This window comes from Cuculus canorus, chromosome 21 (genome assembly GCF_017976375.1).
Source record: "Cuculus canorus isolate bCucCan1 chromosome 21, bCucCan1.pri, whole genome shotgun sequence".
Classification (NCBI taxonomy): Eukaryota; Metazoa; Chordata; class Aves; order Cuculiformes; family Cuculidae; genus Cuculus; species Cuculus canorus.
In genome coordinates this window covers 5,240,083-5,262,559 of record NC_071421.1, presented here as the reverse complement: position 1 = coordinate 5,262,559, position 22,477 = coordinate 5,240,083, and the positions used below count along the sequence as shown (strand labels likewise).

The 22,477-nt window shown below is 42.1% G+C and overlaps 2 protein-coding genes across 3 annotated transcripts in view; one reads left to right on the top strand and one right to left on the bottom strand.

The window, feature by feature from the left end:
- Window positions 1-22,477, top strand: part of MTOR (mechanistic target of rapamycin kinase) — a 69,683-nt gene that overhangs the window by 19,264 nt on the left and 27,942 nt on the right. The window contains exons 27-30 of the mRNA XM_054085841.1: window positions 449-611; window positions 752-897; window positions 18,300-18,375; window positions 20,155-20,294. Coding sequence (XP_053941816.1) covers window positions 449-611; window positions 752-897; window positions 18,300-18,375; window positions 20,155-20,294 — 525 coding nt within the window. The remainder of the gene's footprint in view (window positions 1-448; window positions 612-751; window positions 898-18,299; window positions 18,376-20,154; window positions 20,295-22,477) is intronic.
- Window positions 1,738-8,855, bottom strand: ANGPTL7 (angiopoietin like 7). 2 transcript variants are annotated; one of them, XM_054085840.1, is made up of 5 exons: window positions 8,418-8,855; window positions 6,214-6,317; window positions 5,684-5,878; window positions 4,617-4,815; window positions 1,738-3,170 (listed from the first exon to the last, which is right to left on the bottom strand). In XM_054085840.1, exons 1-5 carry the CDS (start codon window positions 8,794-8,796, stop codon window positions 3,001-3,003), a joined length of 1,047 nt encoding a protein of 348 aa, XP_053941815.1. In that variant the 5' UTR covers window positions 8,797-8,855; the 3' UTR covers window positions 1,738-3,000. The 2 variants fall into 2 exon arrangements, with proteins under 2 accessions (XP_053941815.1, XP_009560648.1); XM_009562353.2 differs by having other exon boundaries at window positions 6,214-6,314.

Here is a 22,477-nt window from a genome sequence, read left to right as displayed (position 1 = left end):
TCTTCTCCAGTCCTCTAGTGAACACAGAAAACACAGATGTTGTGGCAGGTTGTGTCCAGAGAAATGTACAGTCATCTTTTCCACTACATTATTTGTCATCTAAGACAGACTAGGCCTGGTTCTTCAGAGCAGAAGAGAAGAGCATCTTTGCCACTGTGAAGAGTTTGTTTTAAGCTAAAATGCTTGCTAGCATATGAAAGGACAATATTTCTACTATATTGCATTATAGTGTATCATCCTATTCTATATTTTAAAATAGCAGGTTTCACTAAAGTTTTTGGTACAGAAGTTAGCTTGGTAAAAGCTGATCACTGTTTACTGCAGGTAGACATATTAAATGCTTTTTGTAGCTCTTTCTCTAAATAAGAAGGCGAGTCCATTGTCAAATAGACTTTTTCTCATAAATAGTGAATCCCCATCACTTACTCTTTTTTGTTTTCCTCCTCAGAGATCTCTTCAATGCTGCTTTCGTTTCATGCTGGTCTGAATTGAATGAAGACCAGCAGGATGAGCTGATCCGAAGCATTGAGTTGGCCCTGACTTCTCAGGACATCGCAGAAGTCACTCAGACGCTGCTGAACTTGGCAGAATTCATGGAACACAGTGACAAGGTAGAGATGCTGTTAGCCAACTCTTTTCTAATGCTGGCCAGCTTCATGATGTCTAGTCCATGGGAAGGGTGTAAAGAGCTCATGCATATTTTCTTCTTTTTTATACTAATTCTGATTTTTATGGATGTGCTTTTCCCCAGGGTCCCCTGCCTTTGAGAGATGATAACGGCATTGTCCTCCTGGGGGAAAGAGCTGCAAAATGTCGAGCCTATGCCAAGGCCCTTCACTACAAGGAGTTGGAATTTCAAAAGGGTCCCACCCCAGCCATTTTAGAGTCTCTCATCAGGTAGGACCACAACTGATGAGCTTCCTGCTCTTGCATCAATATCCAATTTTGGGATACCATTAGTGTGAATCTAGACAACTCATAGGATTTCATTCTTTGCCACAAGACTTTGTTTTAGGCTTACTAACTAACTTGCAGATGTACTCTTGAAGCTACTGAGTTCAGTCCTTCTATTATGCGCTTAAAATGATGATAGAAGCCATGAGAAGTTGTGCAGGAATAAGTGGAGTCTTCTGATTTCCACCTCTCACCCTTCAAGTTCATTATGGGATGTCACAGAGTGGCTGTAAGTGTGGTAAGAGAGATTTCTACACCTGTGTATAAATAAGCCAGAAAACCTGGAGTTCTTAAATAAATTCTTCATCAAATTCTGCTCATCTAGCTTAGGTAGGTCTCATTCTTCATATGTCAAATAGAAGATATAATAAGAATGTGGTGTTTCCTGAGCTGGGTCAATAAGAAAGATGTTGGGATGAATACCTGCACAGGATTTGGTTCTAAACTACATGTTTTAAAATGTAATTCTTTAGTTTCATATCAGAGAAATGTCAGTGCCACCATTTGAGATGGACAAATTTATTTTGGTTGAGGAAAAACTTAACTTTATCTGAATGCAGTGAACTTTTCAGCCCTCTGACTTCCTTGAGTTGTGCTTTCCTGTTTTTTCCCCTCTTTTATTTTTTCATCCTTTGTCCTCTCTTATTTTTCTAAGGAGAACATAGATTTCAGTGTATTCCTGTTCTCAGTCACTTCTCCAGCTGTTTCTTTGTGTATAAAAAAAAGCAAGTTAAGGAGCAAAGACTTGAAGTAAAGCAGGATTAAAAATGAAAGGCAGTTTATTAGAAGTTTAGAAGCCTTTATAAATCCATTTAATAGACCACAGTTTAGTTCCAACTCTAGCTCCGCACAGTTGAAATTTACAGTATGAACAGTCAAACATATGTAAGGCAATTCCCAAGACACCTCTATCTCCCATTTCACACAAGACTCAACAATTTAAATTAGATTTAAACTCTCTTTAAGGTGAATAAAAATAGATATATTAACTATAACTATCTTTTCCAACCTATTCAAATAGTGGTATGGCTACAGGAGGAGTCTGTTTTGTAATTGTTATTTTTGACAGTGTTATATAAGGGAGAAACATACTGATTTCTGGCATAACATCTGTAGGTAAATTGTAATTGGGTTAGTCTTCAGAATGGATTTTAATGTTCCTCAGCTCAGTAGGCTAGAAAACATTCCAGAATGTTTGAATTTCTGGCACTTAGGGGTTCTCTAGCGTTTACTAGTGTTTTGCTCATGATTCTCTCTTACTGACATAGAGCAAACTTACATTCTAACCTGAACATAATTTGGTAGCAGCCCAGAAAGTTACTTTCTAGTCTGTGAGCCTTTTATGTTGTCTGTGGATAGGAATAAGCATCGCAGAGCATACGGGACAAAGCCTTCCTGCAGAGTTGCTGTGTGCTGAGTGCAGCCCTCTGTGGGGACTTACTTGAGGCAGCAGCAGGAGAGGGCAGTAAAACTTCAGAAGAGAACCTAAGCAATACTAACCAATCCACAATTTTTAACCTTTGTGTTTTCCTCAGTGGGAATGTAAGGCAATTTATGCTAAAGAAAGATGCATCAGGGGCACTTTTGATTGATTTCTCTGGTTTGAATGTCGTGTTTGTGATTCGTGTCCCTCTTGGAAGGAGTTACTCAGCAATGCTTACCCTGAACACTGAAGGAAAGGCAACAAGGGGGCTTGTTTTTTCAGTCCCTGCCTAGCTCGTTAGTACTCGGGCAAGCCACTCGTCACAGTGCTAGTCAGAACACACCAGAGGGTTTTCTGGAGGTGCTGTAAGTGTGTTCTATTCTAACCTATTCTAACACAGTGTTTTTCCCTTTGAAAAGAGCCTTAAGAGAAGGAAACAAGTTTGAGCCCTGATAACACTAGTGGCTGTGGCTGGTGTTTAGTGGTGCCTTAGTGTTTGTGTGTGTATGTAGCCAGTGTGTTTCATATTAGATGAAATGAACAATTATTTGGCTGATTTTGAGCTGTCCATTGCCCACCTTCCGTGCAGGGGCATCATGTAGCTGTACAAATATTGGTTCCCTCTATGGTTTGAAATCTTCTGGCCGGATCTTCATCTCGACCCTCTTCAGTGAATAGGTTGATCCGTGCCACCCGTACCAGGTAATGCCATCCATGTTCTTGGTGTGCTCTCCTTTGCGGTAGTAAACCCCGTTCAGATTAGAATCTGTGCAGCAGTTGTACCAATATCCACCTTTTGGGAAAACAAAGGAAAAGATTCCTGGTGAGCCATTTACTTAACACAGGTATGTTTTGTATTATTAATAAGAATTATTGCTGTTCCTTGGGGAGAGTGGCGAGAAAGCAGCATTTAATCCCTGGAGCCTATGGCCCTAATAGCTGGGACTGCAGGTAAATCCGAAACTTAACATAGATACTAAATACATAAAAGCTTTTCAGCTACTTAGACGAGGTAGTCCAGTAGCTTTTCATTTAGTTGCTCGTTCCTGTTAAAATTATTCCTTGACACATTTCTCTGTCTCTGAGACTTGGCATAGGAAACAAATTCGCATTCTTAGCTTGGGCATATTAAGGCATTTAAAGTTTTCTGGACTCTGCAAGTAAGCTGCGCTGTTTTATTGAGACTGAGATCAATTATTTTATTTGCGTGTCTCCTGGGAGCACAATGGGGAAATTAAAAATAAAGGGCAAGAAGTAGTGAAGACAATTATCTTTGTGACAGACCTCATATAAAGGTAATAAATTGAATGAGGAGAGTAACCTCATTAAAGGCTCTAAGTAGAGAAGGAATAAAGATTAGAATTCAGGTTGAACCTTGGGGTGTGTGTAGGATAATAGTATAGGAGAATAATTACTAGTGCTTAATACTTGAGCTTGAAACTTCATAAAAAATATAAGAAAAAAATTAAAAACCTAGGTATACAGGAATAACTTCCTGCCTCGCTGAATTACCTCAGCATCTGAGATGGACTGGCAGATGTGCATAATGGATTGGCTAGTGGTCTGTGCAGGTGAGAGCATCCACTAAATCATAGAATCCTAGAATGGTTTGGGTTGGAAGAGACCTTAAAGCCCATCCAGTTCCACCCCCTGCCATAGACAGGGACACCTCCCACTGGATCAGGGGCTCAAAGCCCCATCCAACCTGGCCTGGAACATCTCCAGTGATGGGGCAGCCAAAACTTCCCTGGGCAACCTGGGCCAGAACCTCCCCACTCACAGAAAAACATTTCTTCCTAAGATCTCATCTCAATCTCTTTCATCTTCAAGCTGTTTCCTCTTATCCTATCTTTGCACTCCCCAATCAAGAGACCCTCCCCAGCTTTCCTGGAACCGCTTTCAGTACTGGAAGCTGCTCTAAGGTCTCCACAGAGCCTTCTCTTCTCCGGGCTGAAAAAAAACAACTCTCTCAGCCGTTTCTCATATGGAAGATGCTCCAGCCCTCAGATCATCTTCATCATTTGAAGAGTACTGATGTCTGTAACACATGGTCTGGCTCTGTGTAGCTTGGCTTTAACTGCCAGACTTCCCATGTAACTGATAACTGTGTTCCAGAAGAGGTCTCCTCTCCTTTGATTTGCCAGCCAGATGCTATTTACTTGGAAAGAGGGAGCTTTAGGCTCTCTACAAACTGCCCAGGCAGCTCGCTCAGGACAGGAAGGTGTTTACACATCTTTACCTTTACGGAATTGGGCACAGTCATCCACACACTTGTCATTGTCCTTATCCTTCGTACTGAAGGCCGTGTTGTTGTGGTACCTTAGGGAATCACGCCCTGTGTTGCCAGTGTAGTTCCCCACAAAAAGACGATAGCTATTAATTTCATTGCTTAGGGTGAATTGCTTGTATTGTGCATAGCGTAAGTTACCTTCCCAGTCCTGCCATGGAACAGTGAGAAAGAAAGAGATCCTGTTAGAAGAGTTATGAAGACTGTAGTTTTACACACTGCATGTAGCGTATCTTTCCTCTGCCCTAGATTTTCCATTACTTCTTTCTGTTTCAGGCACAAGCTGCAGAAACTTATCTGTTATGGCGAAGAGATTTCTTATCTGTTAAGGCAGAGAGACTTTCCAGAGCAAAGCATCATATTTCCAAGTTTAATCTGCACTGGTATTAAATGATATGTATGGATACCAGGTGTGTAGCTCTTGGATTCAACCTCCTTGTCTCGTAATGTGCTGCCTCAAGTAATTTTTTCCTCTCTGAAAGACTGACTTTTAGATATAAAGCCTTTCAGCAACCAACCTTTCGGCTCGCTTTTTCCATTACACGCATCCGATCCCTCAAAGCCGTTGTACCAGCTATCAACCGATCTAAGTCAAACCCAAGCCTTTCGTAGACTGTAGAAATTGTTTAGGGGTAACACAACACAAGCTCTTTTGAACACAGGCCAGAAAGAGAAGACTCAGTCATTAAAACTTTGAGGCACCTCTGTGAATCTTTAAACCTGAGGTGGTCGGCAGTTTGATCTCTGTCTGCAGTGGGTTCTGCAGGGTTCTCTAGAGCCCCACGTGTTCCCTGAGACACAATCTGTATGCAGACAGAATGTTGTCCTGCTGATTTTGCATGCTGAAGAGCGTAATTCTGTCTTGTCCTTGAATGTATCGCTAGACCCATCCTACCTCCTCTTGTAATTAAAGCATGCAAATTCTTTGGGCCTCCTGTAGAGACAAGACATGCCTGCTACTAGAGAATCACTTTATACAAAAACCCTTTTGCTACAGGAATTGAAGTCTTATAAATTACCTCCAACTCCACTCGCAGAACAGTGGGGCGTCTGGAAAGTCGGTAGATATTTTCATTTCCCAGCCAAAAATCTCCTCGAATATTGCCAAATCCATCCCTGTACTGTTTCCAGTCCCTATTGAAAGAAGTCAAACCAACTTTACGTCTTTGGATGATAGTCCAGCCACCTCCATCTGTCTCCATGTCACAGAACACCTGGAACAGGAAAAAAGGCAGTGTTTACCTATCAGTAGACTTGGGAAGGTTCAGTTCTCTTAACAAATGACATTTTTCCAGATTTCACAACTTGAAGAAGCTCCTGTTTTGTTTAAGTCATAGAAAAGACTTATTAAATGAACCTATTTTCTGTTTTCCCTCTTAAATGTACACTCTTTGCTTTCTTGAACTTTGCCTACATAAAGATGCTGATTCAAAGTGCAGGGGACCACAACTGAGTATGTGTTCTTTTCACCTCTCTGGTAGCTAAGAATTTCTTGCTTATATATATATGAAAAGACAGATCGTATACATTGTGCACTTGACATCCTTACCTCCAGGTCTGGACTCCCCAAAAATTCATCAGGAGGTAACTTGTAAACACCAGAAATCCGGTAGTTCCTCTGGTAAAGTGAGGAGCAGTCATAGACAGCATCTACTTGAATCAGAACCAGAAAATAAGAATGTGAACAGCAGGGACAACTCCCCTGTAAGTGTGGTTTCTGTAAAGCTTAGCTCGCAGTACAAGGAGTGATTAAGTGAAGAATTTCTACAGGTTTGTTTCCTTTAAATGATTTAATTTTGCTGTGCATGTGCTGAACAAAAAAGTTGTAGCATTGGGACTTTGTAATGTCTTTTCTTTCTTGCTTTCTTTTTCTTTTTAACCTCTTCTACCCAAAGAGACATCTCTGCTTTCTCTTCATGCTGCTGCTGTGCTGGGCCAGCTGGTTCAGCTGTGTGCTGACAGGTTAGCCGTACTTTTGCTCAGCACTTTTTGCACTAGAGCCTTTGACATAGGTGCTGGCTTTTCCCTGCAGTCACTGTGTCAGTCTTTACCAGCCTCCTTCCCTCCTGGAGCTGACTTGATGATGGTAACATGCAAGGCTATTCTTATGAGGAGGAAAAACTGGCTGAAGCGAGGCTTTATCCATACTGACAGTTCTCAGTTTACTACAGATTGAATGAATGTCTCTTACCTGGTGGGGTGAGATGTGTCTGGTGGGCCGGTTTCTTCTGTGTTATTGTGTTTTATCTAAACCTTTACTACGGCTCCAAAGAGATTCATTATGATAATCTCTTTTATATTATAATATCTTATAATATCAACATGAGAAGGATATGGAGCTGTTGGAATGGGTCCAGAGGAGGCTACACGGATGATCCGAGGGCTGGAGCACCTCCCATACAAGGACAGGCTGAGAGAGTTGGGGTTGTTCAGCCTCGAGGAGAGAGGGCTCCGAGGAGACCTTATAGCGACCTTCCAGCACCTGAAGGGGCTACAGGAAAGCTGGAGAGGGGCTGTTCATAAAGGCTTGTGGGGATAGGACTGGGTGCAATGGGTATAAACTGGAGAGGGACAGATTTAGACTGGACATAAGGAGGAATTTCTTCACTATGAGAGTGGGGAGACACTGGCCCAGGTTGCCCAGGGAAGTTGTGGCTGCCCCATCCCTGGAGATGTTCCAGGCCAGGTTGGATGGGCCTTGGGCAGCCTGATCCAGTGGGAGGTGTCCCTGCCCATGGCAGAGGGGTTGGAACTGGATGATCTTTAAGGTCCCTTCCAACCCACGCTATTCTATGTTTCTATGATTCTTTCTTTAAGATGTACTATGAACAGTGTGTGTTGGCTAGTGTGTCCACTAGCCAAGTGGAACCATCTGTAAGAATTATTAAATAGATTTAGAAGGTTTGAGTTTGCATTTAAAAACAAAAAGATAAAAAAGAAAATCGTAAGTTTTTTGGCAAACTCAACCATCCCAGACAGCAGCAGGCTCTTTATAAGGAAGTTTTAAGCTTGTTCCAGTGAATTTCATCTTAACAAGAAAAGTCGGCAAAATGCTACTTTCTTCTAGAAGTGGCTTTACACGTAGCTGACCTACAAAATGCACCTGCATTCCGGGGTTAGTACAGGCCTGTGCAATCACTGTGTGCAGTGAAATTCTCCCTCAGGGAAGAGAGAATTTTGAACGATTTAACTGTGTTCTGGCTGGGCTTATATCACAGTTTTTCATCTTGCATCATCTACAGCCTTGAATTATTGAGAATTACCATTCATATAATGGATTACTCTCTGAGTCATGGAGATACAATTACAAATCTCCAGTAATGCTTGGAGAGCATTTCTAATTGTTTTACCAACTTCTGGTCCCTGTCAGCACTGTGAACTCGGAGGATGTTACTGGCAGAGCCGTTCCCCGATGAAGCCAGCTCCCTTTCTTATTTGGATTGGTACTGTAGTGCTCAGAAAATGAAATATGAGACTGAGTTCCTCACTGTACAAATACAGTATCTGTTCGTTTTTTCCTCTCCCTGATAAGACGTACAGATAGTAAAATACATCTGGGTCATTGGACTGTTGACGGATACATTCAAACTAGTATTCACAGGATCACCTGCCTACATGAGTACTTTAAGCAGAAGTATTCAGTATGCATGCTTGCTAATCACGTTAGTGGCACATGCTAGCGTTAATAACTAGTTGTTAGTTCATTTTGCGCATTAAGAGGTGTATCTGGGAGCTTGGTGACTCCATTCTTACCAGCTGAAGTTTGTGTGACCGTCTGAGCTGCCTGGAGTTGCATGATATCTATCTGGTTGTTCATTTCGGAGTATTTGCTCTCAGCATCGATGAGACGGGACTCCATCTGCTTGGTGTTCCCTTCCAGCTCCATCACCTGCATCACCACGTTCACCCAGTCGCTTTCCTGCTTCTTGCTCAGCTCCTGCAGCATTCTGCTCAGGTTGGCTACTTGCAACTTGAGCTCCTTGATCTCATTGCAGCAGCCTATCGCCTTGGACTGTGCGTTCCCGTTGATTGCTCTCCTTTTGGGAGGCTTCTGCAGCAGGGCTGGATAGATCACCACAGACACAGTGACAATGCAGAGCCACGCCAGCTGAGCCGTGGATCTTGCTGGCATTTTTGCTTACAGCAACAGAAAACTTCCAGCTGACTGCGGGTTGTCTGAAAGCAGCTGGGGTAGGTATAAAACTTCCTACAAGTGCTACAGCAGACTGGTACCTAGCTTTCTTCCAATGAAGTGAGGCTCTGAAGGTGGAGCCTGAAGAAGTAGCTTTTTTTCAGACCCCTCCTGTCAGAGTCTATGCCCTTTGGAAGTCTATCTCAAAGCATCTTATATACTATTTTTCTGTTTACCTCCACCCCCCTGAGCTATGAAGAGTTTTCCGGCCCCTCCCAGTTCATCTGTTCATATCAGGTGTTTATGGGGTGAAATTGGAACAGGTTTTAGCCAAGAAAGGTTGGGGAGAGCGGGAGGGATTTCACCGAATTCTGTTTTGAAGGGATGTGGGAGAGAGCTAGGAAATGAGGAGAGTTTCCAGTGATTATTGCCTATTGGATTGTAGCCCTCTTGATGACTTGTTCTGGCACTCCAGTAACGTAAGAGCATTAGAGATCCAGAATGTGGAAAGGCTGTCCAAACAGGATGAGTTTATAAAAGTTCGGGGAAGGCAGCTCCCTAGCAGGTAGCCCTGCAGCAAATCCTAATACTCTATATTCCCCAGAAGCTCTAAGGAGTAAGTCTATGCTTGCTGTGTTTCATTTAGAAAATACCTTAGCAAATTAATCAGTTCAGTGTCTCATTCTCCTTTCTCTGGACACTGCTGTCTCTGCACTGTTTGTTTTGTAGGGTACAGGGCTGTTCTTGTTACAGATGGGATATCAGAGGATGGGATGGGAAGAAGCCTGCAAAATATTGAAGTCCAAACCCTATGCCTCTTTACTCGTGGTGGGCAAGAGAAAGGGCATTAGGCAATGCTGAAAGACTGTAATTAAAACTGACAAGAGATGAGTTTTTAACAGGCAGTGTGATCTAACTTAAGTATTATGGAGGCCAGTTTATTAACAGGATTTTGAGAAGAAAATGTATGGATAATTAAAATGTCTGCAATCTTTAGGCATTCAGAGTATACGTGAAGTATCAAATGGCTTAGATAACTACTTTGAATCTTTTCTTTTATATCTGAATAGTTCAAAAGTTGATTATAGCTGTTTGATCCCAAAGCAGATCAGTTTCAGCCCTCTGCAAAAGTTCTGCAGCCTTTGTTATTGGCTCTTACGGATAACTTGTTGCTCCACAGAGCAGCTGCTCTGTAATTGCTGGACATGTGGGTTCTTGCATCTTCCTGCAAAGTTTCTCATTGTGATAAGTGGCAGAGATATGATGCAGTGAAGGGTAAATGGATCATGTATCTGCTTCTGGGGTAAATGCCTGGAAAGCTTCTTGGTGTTCAAGAAAGCAAAAGAAAGCTCATCTAGCTCCTTTTACAAAGAAAATTAGGACAAACCCAGCTGAGATGTGCTCTCCCATCTAGAGTTCTGCTGATGTAAAGTGGCTGCAGGATTTCTGCTCAGTTAGAAAAGCCTTGCTCATCTACCATCCAGTTTTATAGAAATAGGAAGGATTATTTCTTGTTGGTGCTGTTTCTCTTGCCCAGCTTTGTTGCACTTGTTCCTAAGTGCTTTGGTTCTGCCTCTAATCTGCACCAAAGCTGGGTAATAGTTTTTCTGCAGAAAAGTAATGAGAGACCCTACACCGTGTAAAGATTTAGGTAAACAACAGCATGAAAGCACTGAAGGGGTGAATGTGAATTCAGATGTTTCATAAACTTGAATTTTCTTAGAGGAAGAAGAGGGAATCTTTTGGAGGAGGTCAGAGATGAAGATGTTCAAAGAGGCAGCATGAGTCTCTTTGAGTTTCATTGCAAGTGACTGCCTGTGTGCTACGCTTCATGCAGAAACCTCTGTAGTCTGTCATGTCAGCTGGAGAGGCTTCTGTGTGGTATTGGTGACCTGAGATATTGCCAGAGGTATGCAAGCACGATTTGATTAAAGTATTGCGAGTACCTCCACAAGAGACCGTAGGCTTCAGTTGCATTTTTGTCATGGACATTCCAGAAACCTTCCATAGCAAAATTGCTTTTTATACTTCAGACCAGAAAGTGCCACTGCACACGGATGAAAGCCTGACCTTTTTGTTCTGCCTCTAATCCTGTCTGAGCCCTCTTCCAGCTGGAGCTTCTGTCATTCCCAGGGGCAAATTCTTCTCGGGCTTCCTGTGATGAGAAACGTGTTTTTGTCGAAGTTGGAACAAAGAATAGGACAGGCTGGACTCTGACTTCTCCACCCCAAAAAAGCCACCCTGCTAACACCCCCATCATGTTACATAGGACTTCAGTCCTCTCTGCTGCTCTTGCTAACCGTAACTCTTACCTGTCTTGTACAGCCTGTATTTCACACACACTCGCATTGTGAAGGGTGTATGTGGAAGACGGGAGCCACTTGTAGGGCTATGCATTCCCTCAATACAGATCTTGGAAGGAACCAGGATTTGGCCAAACACACAGATGTTATGAAACAGTGTAGAAAGGCCTCCAAATCCCCTCTCTAAACTGTTGTGTGTAATTGGAAGTGAGACAGCCAGGGTTTTATTTTGGGTTCAGCCTCTGGTTTGTGTATCCTAATGCAAGCTTTCTTTTGCATATTTTGATTTACCCGTTTTAAAACGGAGGTAATGTTTTTTTTTGTTCTCTCACTTCCTTCTGTGTAGGGGGGTGACAACAGACATATTATGCAGGGATGGAAAAGAACACAAACCTTCCTATCTGTCGTTACTTTTGAGGAAGCATTAAGAGAGATTTCGGCAGAGACCTTAGCCTTAATGGAATTTGACTTCTTTATGAGTTTTTGAAAGACGAATCTTTCCGTGTGGCACGGAGAACTGAGTGTAGTCACTTAGCAGCAGTAGCTGTTGCTGCCTAGTCACTGCCAGGGCAGATCAGCTGTGGAAGCTGACAGCCTTTAGCAAAGTGTTCCACTATTATATACTGGGGTATCTACAGCGTGAATTCAGGGTCCTGTTGTATTTTGGAAAGAGACATTTCAGGCGTAGCTAAAAGCTGGTTCTGTGATTGCTGAGTAGATCCTATTCCTATTTTTTTTTTCCTTTCCCCCCAAGACTAATAGAGAAATCCAGTATCATTTGAGCTGAAATTCATTGCTCTGGTTTTCCTCCATTATGTTTTGTGTGTGGAAAGAAAGGATTATCAAGCACTGGAACAGCCTGCCCAGGGAGGTGGTTGAGTCCCCGTCCCTAGAGGTGTTCAAAAAGCTGGTAGATGAGGTGCTTGGGGAGATGATTTAGTAGTAGACGGGTGCGGCTGGAGTTGATAGTCTCTAAGGACTTTTCCAACCTAATGATTCTATGAAATACTCTGCTACATGGTAGGTAGCTAAAAAGATGAGATCCTAAAGTCAAGAACCCAAGACAATCCTTTGACTTTGAGGATGTAGTTGGGAGAATTGAGTCTAAATATAGTTGCAGTTAGTATGTATCCTATGCTTATAATGTTGGCTGATGTTTCCAAATTTAAGGGTATTAGTATTACTTGATTGGAACCAGATCTCTCTTGTCCCTGGAGGGCCAGATTAAATCAGAGGTGGGTTTAAATCACTGCCTTGTCTGGGAAGCTGTTCTGGCAGGTGTATGAGAAGCCGAGACAAGAAGAAAAGCTCCGTGCCCTGTGGCTATTTATTTGGTAGCCAGTCATCGCAAAAACCTTAATATGCATCCAGCAAATACTTAGACTCTGGCATTCCTGGTGCTTGCTGAGATGGCAAAGGCTGTCGTCGTGGCAGATCGCAGTGTCCACTTTGTCAAAGCTTGGTGAAAAACTGTGTTCCCCTCCCAGAAAGTGTGAAACTGTTCACCTCTGCTTTTGGAGAGGCTTGTAGGATGTTCTAACAGTCGCTCTGCGTGTTCTAACAGTTGCTCTGCTATAGCTTTATTAATGATTTAGTCATTGCTGTAAAGTCAAATAAAATTGTTTTCTACTGCAAGTAATTATTGTAAATCTCTGAAGTCCCATAGGCACAAGTGGAACAAGTGAGAGGTCTTGATGAGAAACTCACACAGATCCTTCTTACAGTCCTTTGTGATTTCTTATAACCAATACACAAGGACTCTGGCTCTGTGTTTCACCTTTTTCTGCTAACTACCTTCCTTGGCATTTTCTTTTCTTCTGCCTTTGCTGCCTTTCTTTGTTAATAAAGAATAGGTGATACAGAAACCTTTGCAGCCTGAGCAGCAGGGCTGGTTAAGAATTTTATTGTAACGGTTTTCACAGCTTTTCCTTTCGTAGCTCGTGGATGTTTTTATTCGATTTGCAAGCATTTTTATCAAGATTGGGAATTTTATCAGGGTTGCTAGCTGTAAGCGTTTGATTGCCCCAACTGTTTATTGAAAACAGCCCTTTGCTGGTATTGGTTTCTCAAACATACTTGTTCCCAGCATGGAAATAATTTTACTGGCATTATGGAAACGCGTTGGGTTTTAGAGTTGTTTGAAGGGCAGTTGGTTGTTTTCTGAGGTTTGTTGAATCAAGAACTCAGGGATGCCTGAACACAAATAAACTGTAGAACTGGGGAAGCTGGCCAACAAAGCCAATTCCTTTTGCCAGAGGATTATCTGTTCCCCAAAGTGTCCACAAAGTAGCGTTGCCTTCCACTTCTAATCCCAGAAGCAAGCTCTCAGCACTTCTTCAGAAGGAAAAACAAGCTTGACTTAAGTTGGTAAAATCCTTCCCATAGAGGAGTTTTTAAAAGAAATTTGGCAAGACTGAAAAAAAGAAGTTTGCCTTCTTGTCTAGGCTTTGCACACAAGCTGCTTTATTGCAAAAAGAAAGTTTCTCTACTGAGTTCTGAGATGCTTTCTGACCATAGCCTGAGAAATGTCCATTCCCTCACAGATACGCTTGGGAACTCCTGAAAAGGCTCTGTTAAAAGCGAGTTTTTCATTTTTATGAGAAGATGGGGAAGGATCCACTCTTTTACTTCTGAGTTCTTGGAAATTTAATATATTTTGAGTGACAGAGAATATTGGTAGGGACCCTCAAAGTTAATGGAAGACTGGAAGGCTCCCAGGACTGTATAAAAAGAGAATATTTCTAGTAAAGATTAGATATTTATGCCTGGGGGTTGTGGAGGAGAAAAGTCCATCATTTGAGTGGTCTTCCTGCTGAAGACGATGAAGTAAATTTTCATTGCCAGTGCAAGTCTGGCTTCTGTTTTAAACAGCCTTTAAAACGTACAAGGAAATGGAGTATATTTCTTCTGAATAGTGTTCTTTTTTGTGATTCTAGCACTGCGTGCTACGTTTTACTCCTTTGCACGTCTAGGACTTACATTTTTATTTGGTGTCTCTAATTCTAATACCGTAGGTTTATGTAACCTTTCCATACTAGTAAAATTCAAGTATTTTAAGTTTTTTGGCCGAGATTTTTATATCAAGGAGTTTGCCATGGGTAAGCACTTTTTCCAGTTACTGTGCTATTCTAGCTTTACAGGTTTTTTTTGTCAGAAGGCTTGTAACGTATTAATATTCCGCTTATGATGATCATGTGCTGCCAATAGGTTAGGGTTGGACAGGAGGATTAGGTGTTATCCTGGTTAGAGTATAGGTGTTGATTAATAAATGGGAAGGGGAGCCGACCTATCTATAATCTTGGATTTAACTGTTTTCTTCTTACAAAGCTTTGTGTGCCAGTCTCATTTCCTAATCCAGCTGCCCCTTACAGCTGTTGAAGGTTTTGCGCTTGGAGTATAGGAATGAATGCTTTTGTTATAGTGATTGACATCAATTTTAATTGTACTGGGCTGTATTATGTCCAGGTGAGCCAAGCTCATACAAAAATGGAGATCAGTTTTGCAACTGATTAATCCTCATTTTGAAGAAAAGTATAACGATCTTAATGTTGTTTCTCGATTCTTCTAATCACTTTGTTTGCATTCTATAAAATGTGAAATTAAACAGTGGGTATTAAGCGGTGGAGTTAGGGCATTAGTTCAAAGTATGTCAAAATCTTGTTGATATGAATTAGGCAATCGTTATTTCTGCGGACTCCCATTTTAATATCTGCCTGCAAACATGAGGACAGCTCTTTCTTAAATAATTTCAGAAGGTTGTATGTGTGTACTATTGGCATTTAAAATACATAATTTTGAAGTATTTTACTTGAGAGCATTAGTACTGGGAGACTCTGCCAGTCCTTACTAGGAGCACAGCTGAATGCTTTGACCTTCCCTCAAGGATGACGTACATGGATGTAAGGTGTGACCTACCCAACCTGTACCAAGGAACTTGCAAGGAATGAGATATGGTAGTTGGCTTTTGTGGCCTGCATCTGAGCCTGCAAGTGAAGTAGGTGGTAGTGGTGGCTTTTTTCTAGCTTCTAAACAAAATGATCAAATGAATATGTACTGCCCTCCGCGGGTATGGAGGACATATCTTTGCCTTAATATTAAACTTCATGTTAGCCTGGGGAGGGACTGTTCACAAAGGTTTGTAGTGATAGGACTGGGGACAATGGGTATAAACTGGAGCGGGCGGATTTAGACTACACGTAAGGAGGAATTTCTTCACCATGAGGGTGGTGAGGCCTTGGCCCAGGTTGCCCAGGGAAGCTGCGGCTGCCCCATCCCTGGAGGTGTTCCAGGCCAGGTTGGATGGGCCTTGGGCAGCCTGAGCCAGTGGGAGGTGTCCCTGCCCATGGCAGGGGGGTTGAAACTAGATGAACTTTAAGGTCCTTTCCAATACAAACTATTCTATGATTCTATGCTTCTACAAATTGGGAAAAACTGCAAGGAGACCACGCAGTAAACAAAGACTTAAGTTACTGTCTGCTGAGTTAACCAGCAGCATTGTTTCTATCTTGAGAAGTGTTTTTCCATCTTCTCCTTTAGTGCAGAAAGATTTTGTAGTTATCTTTTTCTAGATAGAAGGAGAAATCTATTCCCCTGATTCTAATCCAGTAAACTGCCTTGATTTCCAGCAGCAACACTGACTATAAAACTCCCTGGCAACTCTGCCTAGCTGGAATATTTGCCCTTTGAGGCTTCTAAGTGCTTTTCTGTAGCATTGTTCATTCTGCCCAGTCTCCAGCACAGTAACTAGAAGACACCTCTGCAGTGCTTAAGTGTGTTATAAAACTTAGGAGGGTTCTGCCTGAGCACAGACCTCACTGGATCTGCAGGGAGGGAGGCAATGCCTTAGCAGTGGAAAGGTGAAAGGGTGGGGAAACACCGAATGCGATGATTTCTAAACATGTATTTTAAATGCTTTAGCACGACCTGCTTTTCCAAGAGAAGAACAATCTTCAGAGCCGCTGTCAGAGAATTTGTATGCAGAGAGTGCTGGGTCTGTTGAAAACACATTCCAGTCAGCTGTGGTAGCAGTGATTTTTGGATTCTGTCAATACTTCCAGTCCTCAGAGCACACTGAATCCAGTGGATGAGAAAAAGCAGAAATCCGAGTTTTTTGAAAACAAAAACTCCAAAACACAAGTTCAGAACTTAATCCACAGGCAACTGTGTTTCCCTTAGCCAGTAAAACTGAATAGCAAAGCGATGCAGTGCTTACCAAGGTTTTATTGCTCTGAAGAATTAAGTCAGTCCATGTTCAGCCATATTAATAAAGCTCACTTGGATGCATGAGTTTTGCCTTGGAGAGATTTTTGTGCTCTTCCTAACAGTTGTGCCTCTCTATGTTTAGGTCCATTTTTGCCAAAGCAGTGAATGCTGTTGCTCCCCTCTCGACCCTATATTTTCTGTATATGCTCTTTTAATGCGATGCATCAAAACATGGAGTAACTGTTGGGAGATTTCCCAGTCAGTGGTTCATCCTAGTCCACAAAATTACTGATCTTTACTCACTGTGTGGGCTAGATCGTTTGTTACAAGACAGTCATTTATGATGAGTAGTGACAAAGTGTTATTATATCTACTGCTGTGTATTCTTTTAAATCAAAGTCTTTCTCCTTTCTCTTCCCATCTTTCCCCTCCCTTTGCTTAATTCTAGCCATAGACAGCCTTGAAACACTCAATTCTGCATTGGGCAGCCACGAAAATAAGAAACAAAAAAAGAGTAATTGAGTGCACCAGGGAGCATAAGCGAAAGAGCAGTGCTAATTGTTGAAGAATAAAAGATAACGGCCAGTTTTGTCAGGAAGCATTGACAAGAAAGATAACTTGAAAGTAATTAACTGTCTGACATGCTGGAAGTGATGTGTCTGCCAATGGCTCTTTAAATCATTGCGATATGAAATGTGACAGCTATTTATCACTTTTACGAGGCACCGCTGCCTTGCTTTCCCTTGGGAAGCGTGGAGGTAGACTGTTCTTTGACTACCTTTCTAAAAAAAGGCATAAATGTATTTCAAGTGCTTCCCGTTTCTGGGGGTCTGCCTGTTGGAACTGTGATTATGGTTCTTGGCCCGACTAAATCTGATCTGAGCTCAGCCATTCTAGAGTCCTATTTCCAAAGATATTTTACTTGACCTTCCCAGATATCCCAAATGTGCCTAGGAGTTTGACTCTTTAGTTGTCAGGAAAGGAAGCTTCCACAGACAGGCGAAATACAGCACTCATTTGAAGGTTTTCCCTATTTTTTTTCAGCTCAGAATACTCCATTTAATCCTATAGATTTCCTTGTCTCTTACTGATCAACAGGCCTCATAGCGAGGAAAAATAGCAGTCATTCTGATACATCAGGCAAGAAGGGACATAATAGCAGGAGTTTTCCTCATTAAATTGAGGCTTAGAAAAAGTGCTGATCACCAAGCACCGAAGCGCAGACAGTGCCATTTCTGATAGTAAGATCAGAAAACCATGTGAAATAGAAAAGATTTAAGAGAGTAGATGTATATCATGTTGCTGAGTTGGAGAACGAGGCTTACAAGTAACCTATTTGCTTGTGACTCAGAAAATTGAGCTGCCCTTGGAAGGCAAGGGGCTCACTGGCATAGAATGAGGGCTGATTGTCATGGTAGGAGTTCCTAATGTGTTCTTGAAAACCAGCAAAGAGGAGCACGAGTTATGGTTAGTGGCAGTGCAGAGGCACTGTATGAAGCGTGAAACAAAGTAGAGTTGCGAACTTTTTGTGAAGTAAGCGGGTGTTTTCCTGGTGGCATTTGTCAACCGTTCTAATGATGCAGACCATTTCGCGAGGCGTTAAAATCTCTTCTCTAGCTTTTAAAGGGGCTGATGGTCTGTTTGAGAGAGAGAATCAGTACTGTAAAGCTCTTGAGTGCAGCTGCTTGAGAAATTATGCCTTTCAAACTATTGGCAACTATTATTCTCGCTGTGCAGGCTGCTATTAATATTTAGAATTGATAATAATGTGTAATCACTGTTTTGTGTAACAAGTCTGGAGAATACACATGCATCTATTGTTTTGCAAATATGTGGTCACTGTATGTCAGACCATTCACTTGAAAGTTTTAAAGAAAAAGGAGGGTGTTCCATTGGTATTTCTTAATGACAGAGCTTGGTGTTATCAAGTAGAAGCTCATACCAGCCCCAAATAATTGCCAACTGTGTTTAATGGTCTCTTTCTTCCTACCTTTTCAGCATTAACAATAAACTGCAACAACCAGAAGCAGCTGCTGGGGTACTGGAATACGCCATGAAGCACTTTGGGGAGCTGGTGAGTCCTGCTGAGTAACTCTCTTTTGCACATCTTATGTTTTCCTGGATTTTGTAGGGGGTTTTGTGTGGGTAGGTGAGTGGTGATGTGTATTTTCAATCATGCTGGGGTTTTATCCTGCTTATAACATTGCATCATTCATGGTGAAGGCCTTGCTGCCCATGGGGATACCCGGGGAGGGCTGCAAGAGCCTGATTTGGAGGAGAATTCAGCTGCTATCATTGACACTAAATGCAGCTGTGGGCAACTGGCAACTGGACAAAATAAGTATTTATTTTATTTAGAAGAAGCTGGGAAGTGAGGGAGTAAGTTCCTGTTCTAAGCTTTAAATCTTGGGGGTTTTGAGAAACTGCATCAATGCTCTCCAGGTAAGGATTTAATGGAAGTGCTGCCTCTAGCCTTTGCTAGAGAAAGGAGAGAAGGCTCAGAGGAGACCTTATAGCGACCTTCCAGTACCTGAAGGGGCTACAAGAAAGCTGAGGAAGAGCTGTTTACCAAGGCTGTAGTGATAGGATGAGGGGCAATGGGTATAACCCAGAGAGGGGCAGATTTAGACTGGACTTAAGGAGGAATTTCTTCACCATGAGAGTGGTGAGGCACTGGCCCAGGTTGCCCAGGGAAGTTGTGGCTGTCCCATCCCTGGAGGTGTTCAAGGTGTTCAACTGAATGATCTTTAAGGTCCCTTCCAACCCAAACTATTCTATGACTCTATGATTCTAAAATGGGGGAGTTCCTAAAATGAAAGAGAAGTCCTTTCTGAGAGAAGTACAGACTTGAAAACATCTTTGCTGCTTATGATTCCTTGGGTGGGTTGAGCAAAAGCTCTGTGTTACCTAATTCAGACCTCACTTTTTAACAGTAATACAGTTCAAAACACGGAGTTTGCCAGAATGGGCAGTGAAAAGAAATGAAGAGGACCCATGACCTCTACTTTTAGGAACTGACTCAAAATATTATGACTGAGCTGAGAAGTTAATGGCTAGTACATAAATGTCCTCAGTGGAAGAACTGGCATGCAGAACGTGTTTTATACTGACTCTGCCCACCAAGCTAGGAAAGGGATGTGTTCTACAGCCTCTGTCAAGACATGAGGTGCTGAGGACTGAGCAGAAAAACACTGGCAGGGATCAGTATGGAAAAAATATTGAGGCATTTATTTCTTGAAAATGGGGGAAAAGAAATCTAGAAACGAAGACTGAAGAAAAGTTTGTGGAGCTGATCAGGATTACGGCTTGGCTTACTTTAAAGTCTTTGTCACAAGCCACAGCCATTCCTTGTTAGGGCTCTGATTACACTCCAAAATTGCCCATTGTATTAAAAAATGGCCCAGCGGTAGCCAGTGTGCTCTTTGGCTTTGGGTTTTTTTTTTTGCTGTTAGTCACTCCATTCCTGAGCACACAACTGTTGTTCTTGTTTAAAGGTGAGCATATGCAACAATGTGAAGTGGAATATTTTATAGATTTACCTCTTTTCCTGTTCCATTCATTCTCCCTCTCCAGAAAGAAAAGCACCAGGTGCTGAGCTGAATAGAGGGATGGTGTTGGATTGATCCCTCTGGCAAGCCTGAATTGACTTCTGTGCAGGTTAAGCCACACTTACAATTCCTGTTTTCACAACAGCTCAAGGTTTTTTTCTGTATCACAGAAGTCCATGAGGATATTTAGAATAGAAGAAGGGCTGAGTGACCACCATAGACACAGAATTTTTCAGGAAAAGCTGGAAAAGTTAATCTAGAATGTTGAATATTAATCACACTGTTATGGGTTTTTTCCCCCTTAGGAAATTCAAGCTACCTGGTATGAAAAGCTTCATGAGTGGGAAGATGCTCTGGTGGCCTATGACAAGAAGATGGACACAAACAAAGATGATCCTGAGCTGATGCTAGGACGGATGCGTTGCTTGGAAGCACTTGGTGAATGGTAAGAGGGGAATGCCTGAAGACTGACGAAAATGGTGCCTTTAGAAATGATGCTTGACTCTTCTCTGGATGCTGTCGTCTGGTGAATTTTTTTGCCTTAATTGCTATTTACTCCTGCTTACTTGCTAGTTGATTTCCAGCAACTTCTCACCTAGTTCATTGAAATCAAAATTGAGAATAACATCTCTAATCCATTTGGGATGGGCCATCTGGCAAGTTAAGGTCTCTCTGAAAGAGAATCTACAATCTTAGGATCAGATCCACCCCACTTGTAACAGAGAAAGAAATTGTGAGTAGAGGGAACCTCTCAGGAAACTTTGGGCAGCACTTGTCAAACACGAGGATGGAAGAAGCTCATTGTCACCCTCCTTTATAACTCTGATTAAAACATGAGATATTTATGTATTTATTCATGGTCAGACCTGTACCTATATAGAAGTCATCATCCTTTGCACAACTGTTAGTGAAATTATCTGCTTCCCAATAGTTACCTGGCAGTAACATCATGCTAAATAAAATTTAGTCCCTTTAAAATCCTTTTGTTCATCTTGTAGATGGCTGAGTTTTTCATTATTATTCTTTTTTAGCTTTCTTTAGCATTGCCTTTGTGGACATTTGTCATTTCAAACCCTGTGTTAAATCTGTGTTGTCAACATATAACTGATAAGAGTAAATTTTTGTGATAGGATGAGCTGGTAGTGTCTTCTAGCTTGCTAGTTAACTGGGGCTTCTGTTTTTTCTCCCTGTTCACTTCAAGTCAAAGAAGATAATTGGAGAAGGCATCCTGTGCACTGTAGCATGCAGTTCTACCCAGGGGCATATGTGATTTGGTCCAGGTTCCGCCTCTCTGCTGAACTTTTCATGTCACTAGAGCTCTCTCCTGATGGGTCCTGACGTGAACCCATGGGATGGCACACAGTACAGAGATTCCTCTTCACTAAAGTCATTTTACTACTAGAGAAACAGAGCTGTTTGAGAAACCTAATTCTGACAGCATTTTTCTGCCTTTTTTATTTCTAGATGACAGTGAGGCATATTGGGTGTAGCTTTTTCAGTAGGAAAACCAGATCCTCTTGCAGAGCAGTTTCTCAGTCATCTTTTCTAGGAGTAGGCAGTTCCCACCAGGGATTTATGAAATTCCAACCTCCTGCCGGACATATATTTGTGCAAACTGTCCTCTCTGAACCTCCTGCTGCTTCATAGATCAATGACAAACGTATTGCAAAGGATGCTTTGCTCCTGTTGGAGCTAGATATTGTTCATTTATTGATAGTCTGTAGCGATGAGAGCAGCCACAATCTCACAAAGATCTGTGTGCTTGCTATTGCAGAACTGCACTCTGTCTCTAGGCAGATGTTTTTTACAGTTCAGAATTGCCTTTCAAAGTGCTGTCTGCTACTTCACAACTGACTATAGAGACATCATCCGCAGACTGAGGATTCCATGGTGTGGGGGCTGATGCTCTTCAGTAGTGTTTGACTTGACTGTTAGTGCTGCTGGAGTCTGCTTAGCAGAATATGACAGTTAATCTGGAACTGATAACACGCAGCATCATTATTTCAGTCCTCTGCAGTGACATTTTGAAAGTACAGCCAGAATTTTCTTAGCCGTTTGTCTTCTGATGTAGTTAGGTCTGCAAGAGCCACGCTACTTTATTAGCATCTCGGAGGACCTGATTTACTGCTGTTGCTGGCTTTGGCTGGGTTTTTCATTTGTTTGGTTTGGTTTTCTTTCTCCTGGCCATTAAGCTGTCATGATGAGTCTCTTGCCTGTGGCAGCCCATCAGTTCTGTTCACTAACTCATCTTCTGTTTTAGGGGGAGAGAGAATGACATTAGGGAAGGCAAGTTTGCCTCCCTCTCTGTTGGCAGCTATTCCAGTGCTACAGAGTATCCAGCCTGAGAAATCCTGGAACTGCAACACCCACAGTAATTGGTTTGATTATTAGAACATTCATAGTTGATTTAAAAGAAATAATGTTAAGAAATCCCAATGCTTCCTCTCCTCTGGAGGTGAAAGATTCAGATCCCCTCGGAGATCTTGCCATGTCAAGTCTTCATACAGGGTTACAGCAGCATCGATTCTCCACCCTCTTGTCTTCAAATTTGATGTATTTATCCAAATTGTTTGATAGCAGGAGCCATGCACCAGCTATTCAGGTCGTGTCCCTTGTACTGACGCTTGC

Excerpts from the sequence above, each read along its gene's own strand:
- ANGPTL7 (XM_054085840.1), bottom strand. The coding sequence starts at position 8,796 with ATGCCAGCAAGATCCACGGCTCAGCTGGCGTGGCTCTGCATTGTCACT. Across the intron at positions 6,318-8,417 it reads GGTCACACAAACTTCAGCTG|TAGATGCTGTCTATGACTGC; the intron begins GTAAGAATGGAG and ends TTCTGATTCAAG. Across the intron at positions 5,879-6,213 it reads TGGGGAGTCCAGACCTGGAG|GTGTTCTGTGACATGGAGAC; the intron begins GTAAGGATGTCA and ends TTCCTGTTCCAG.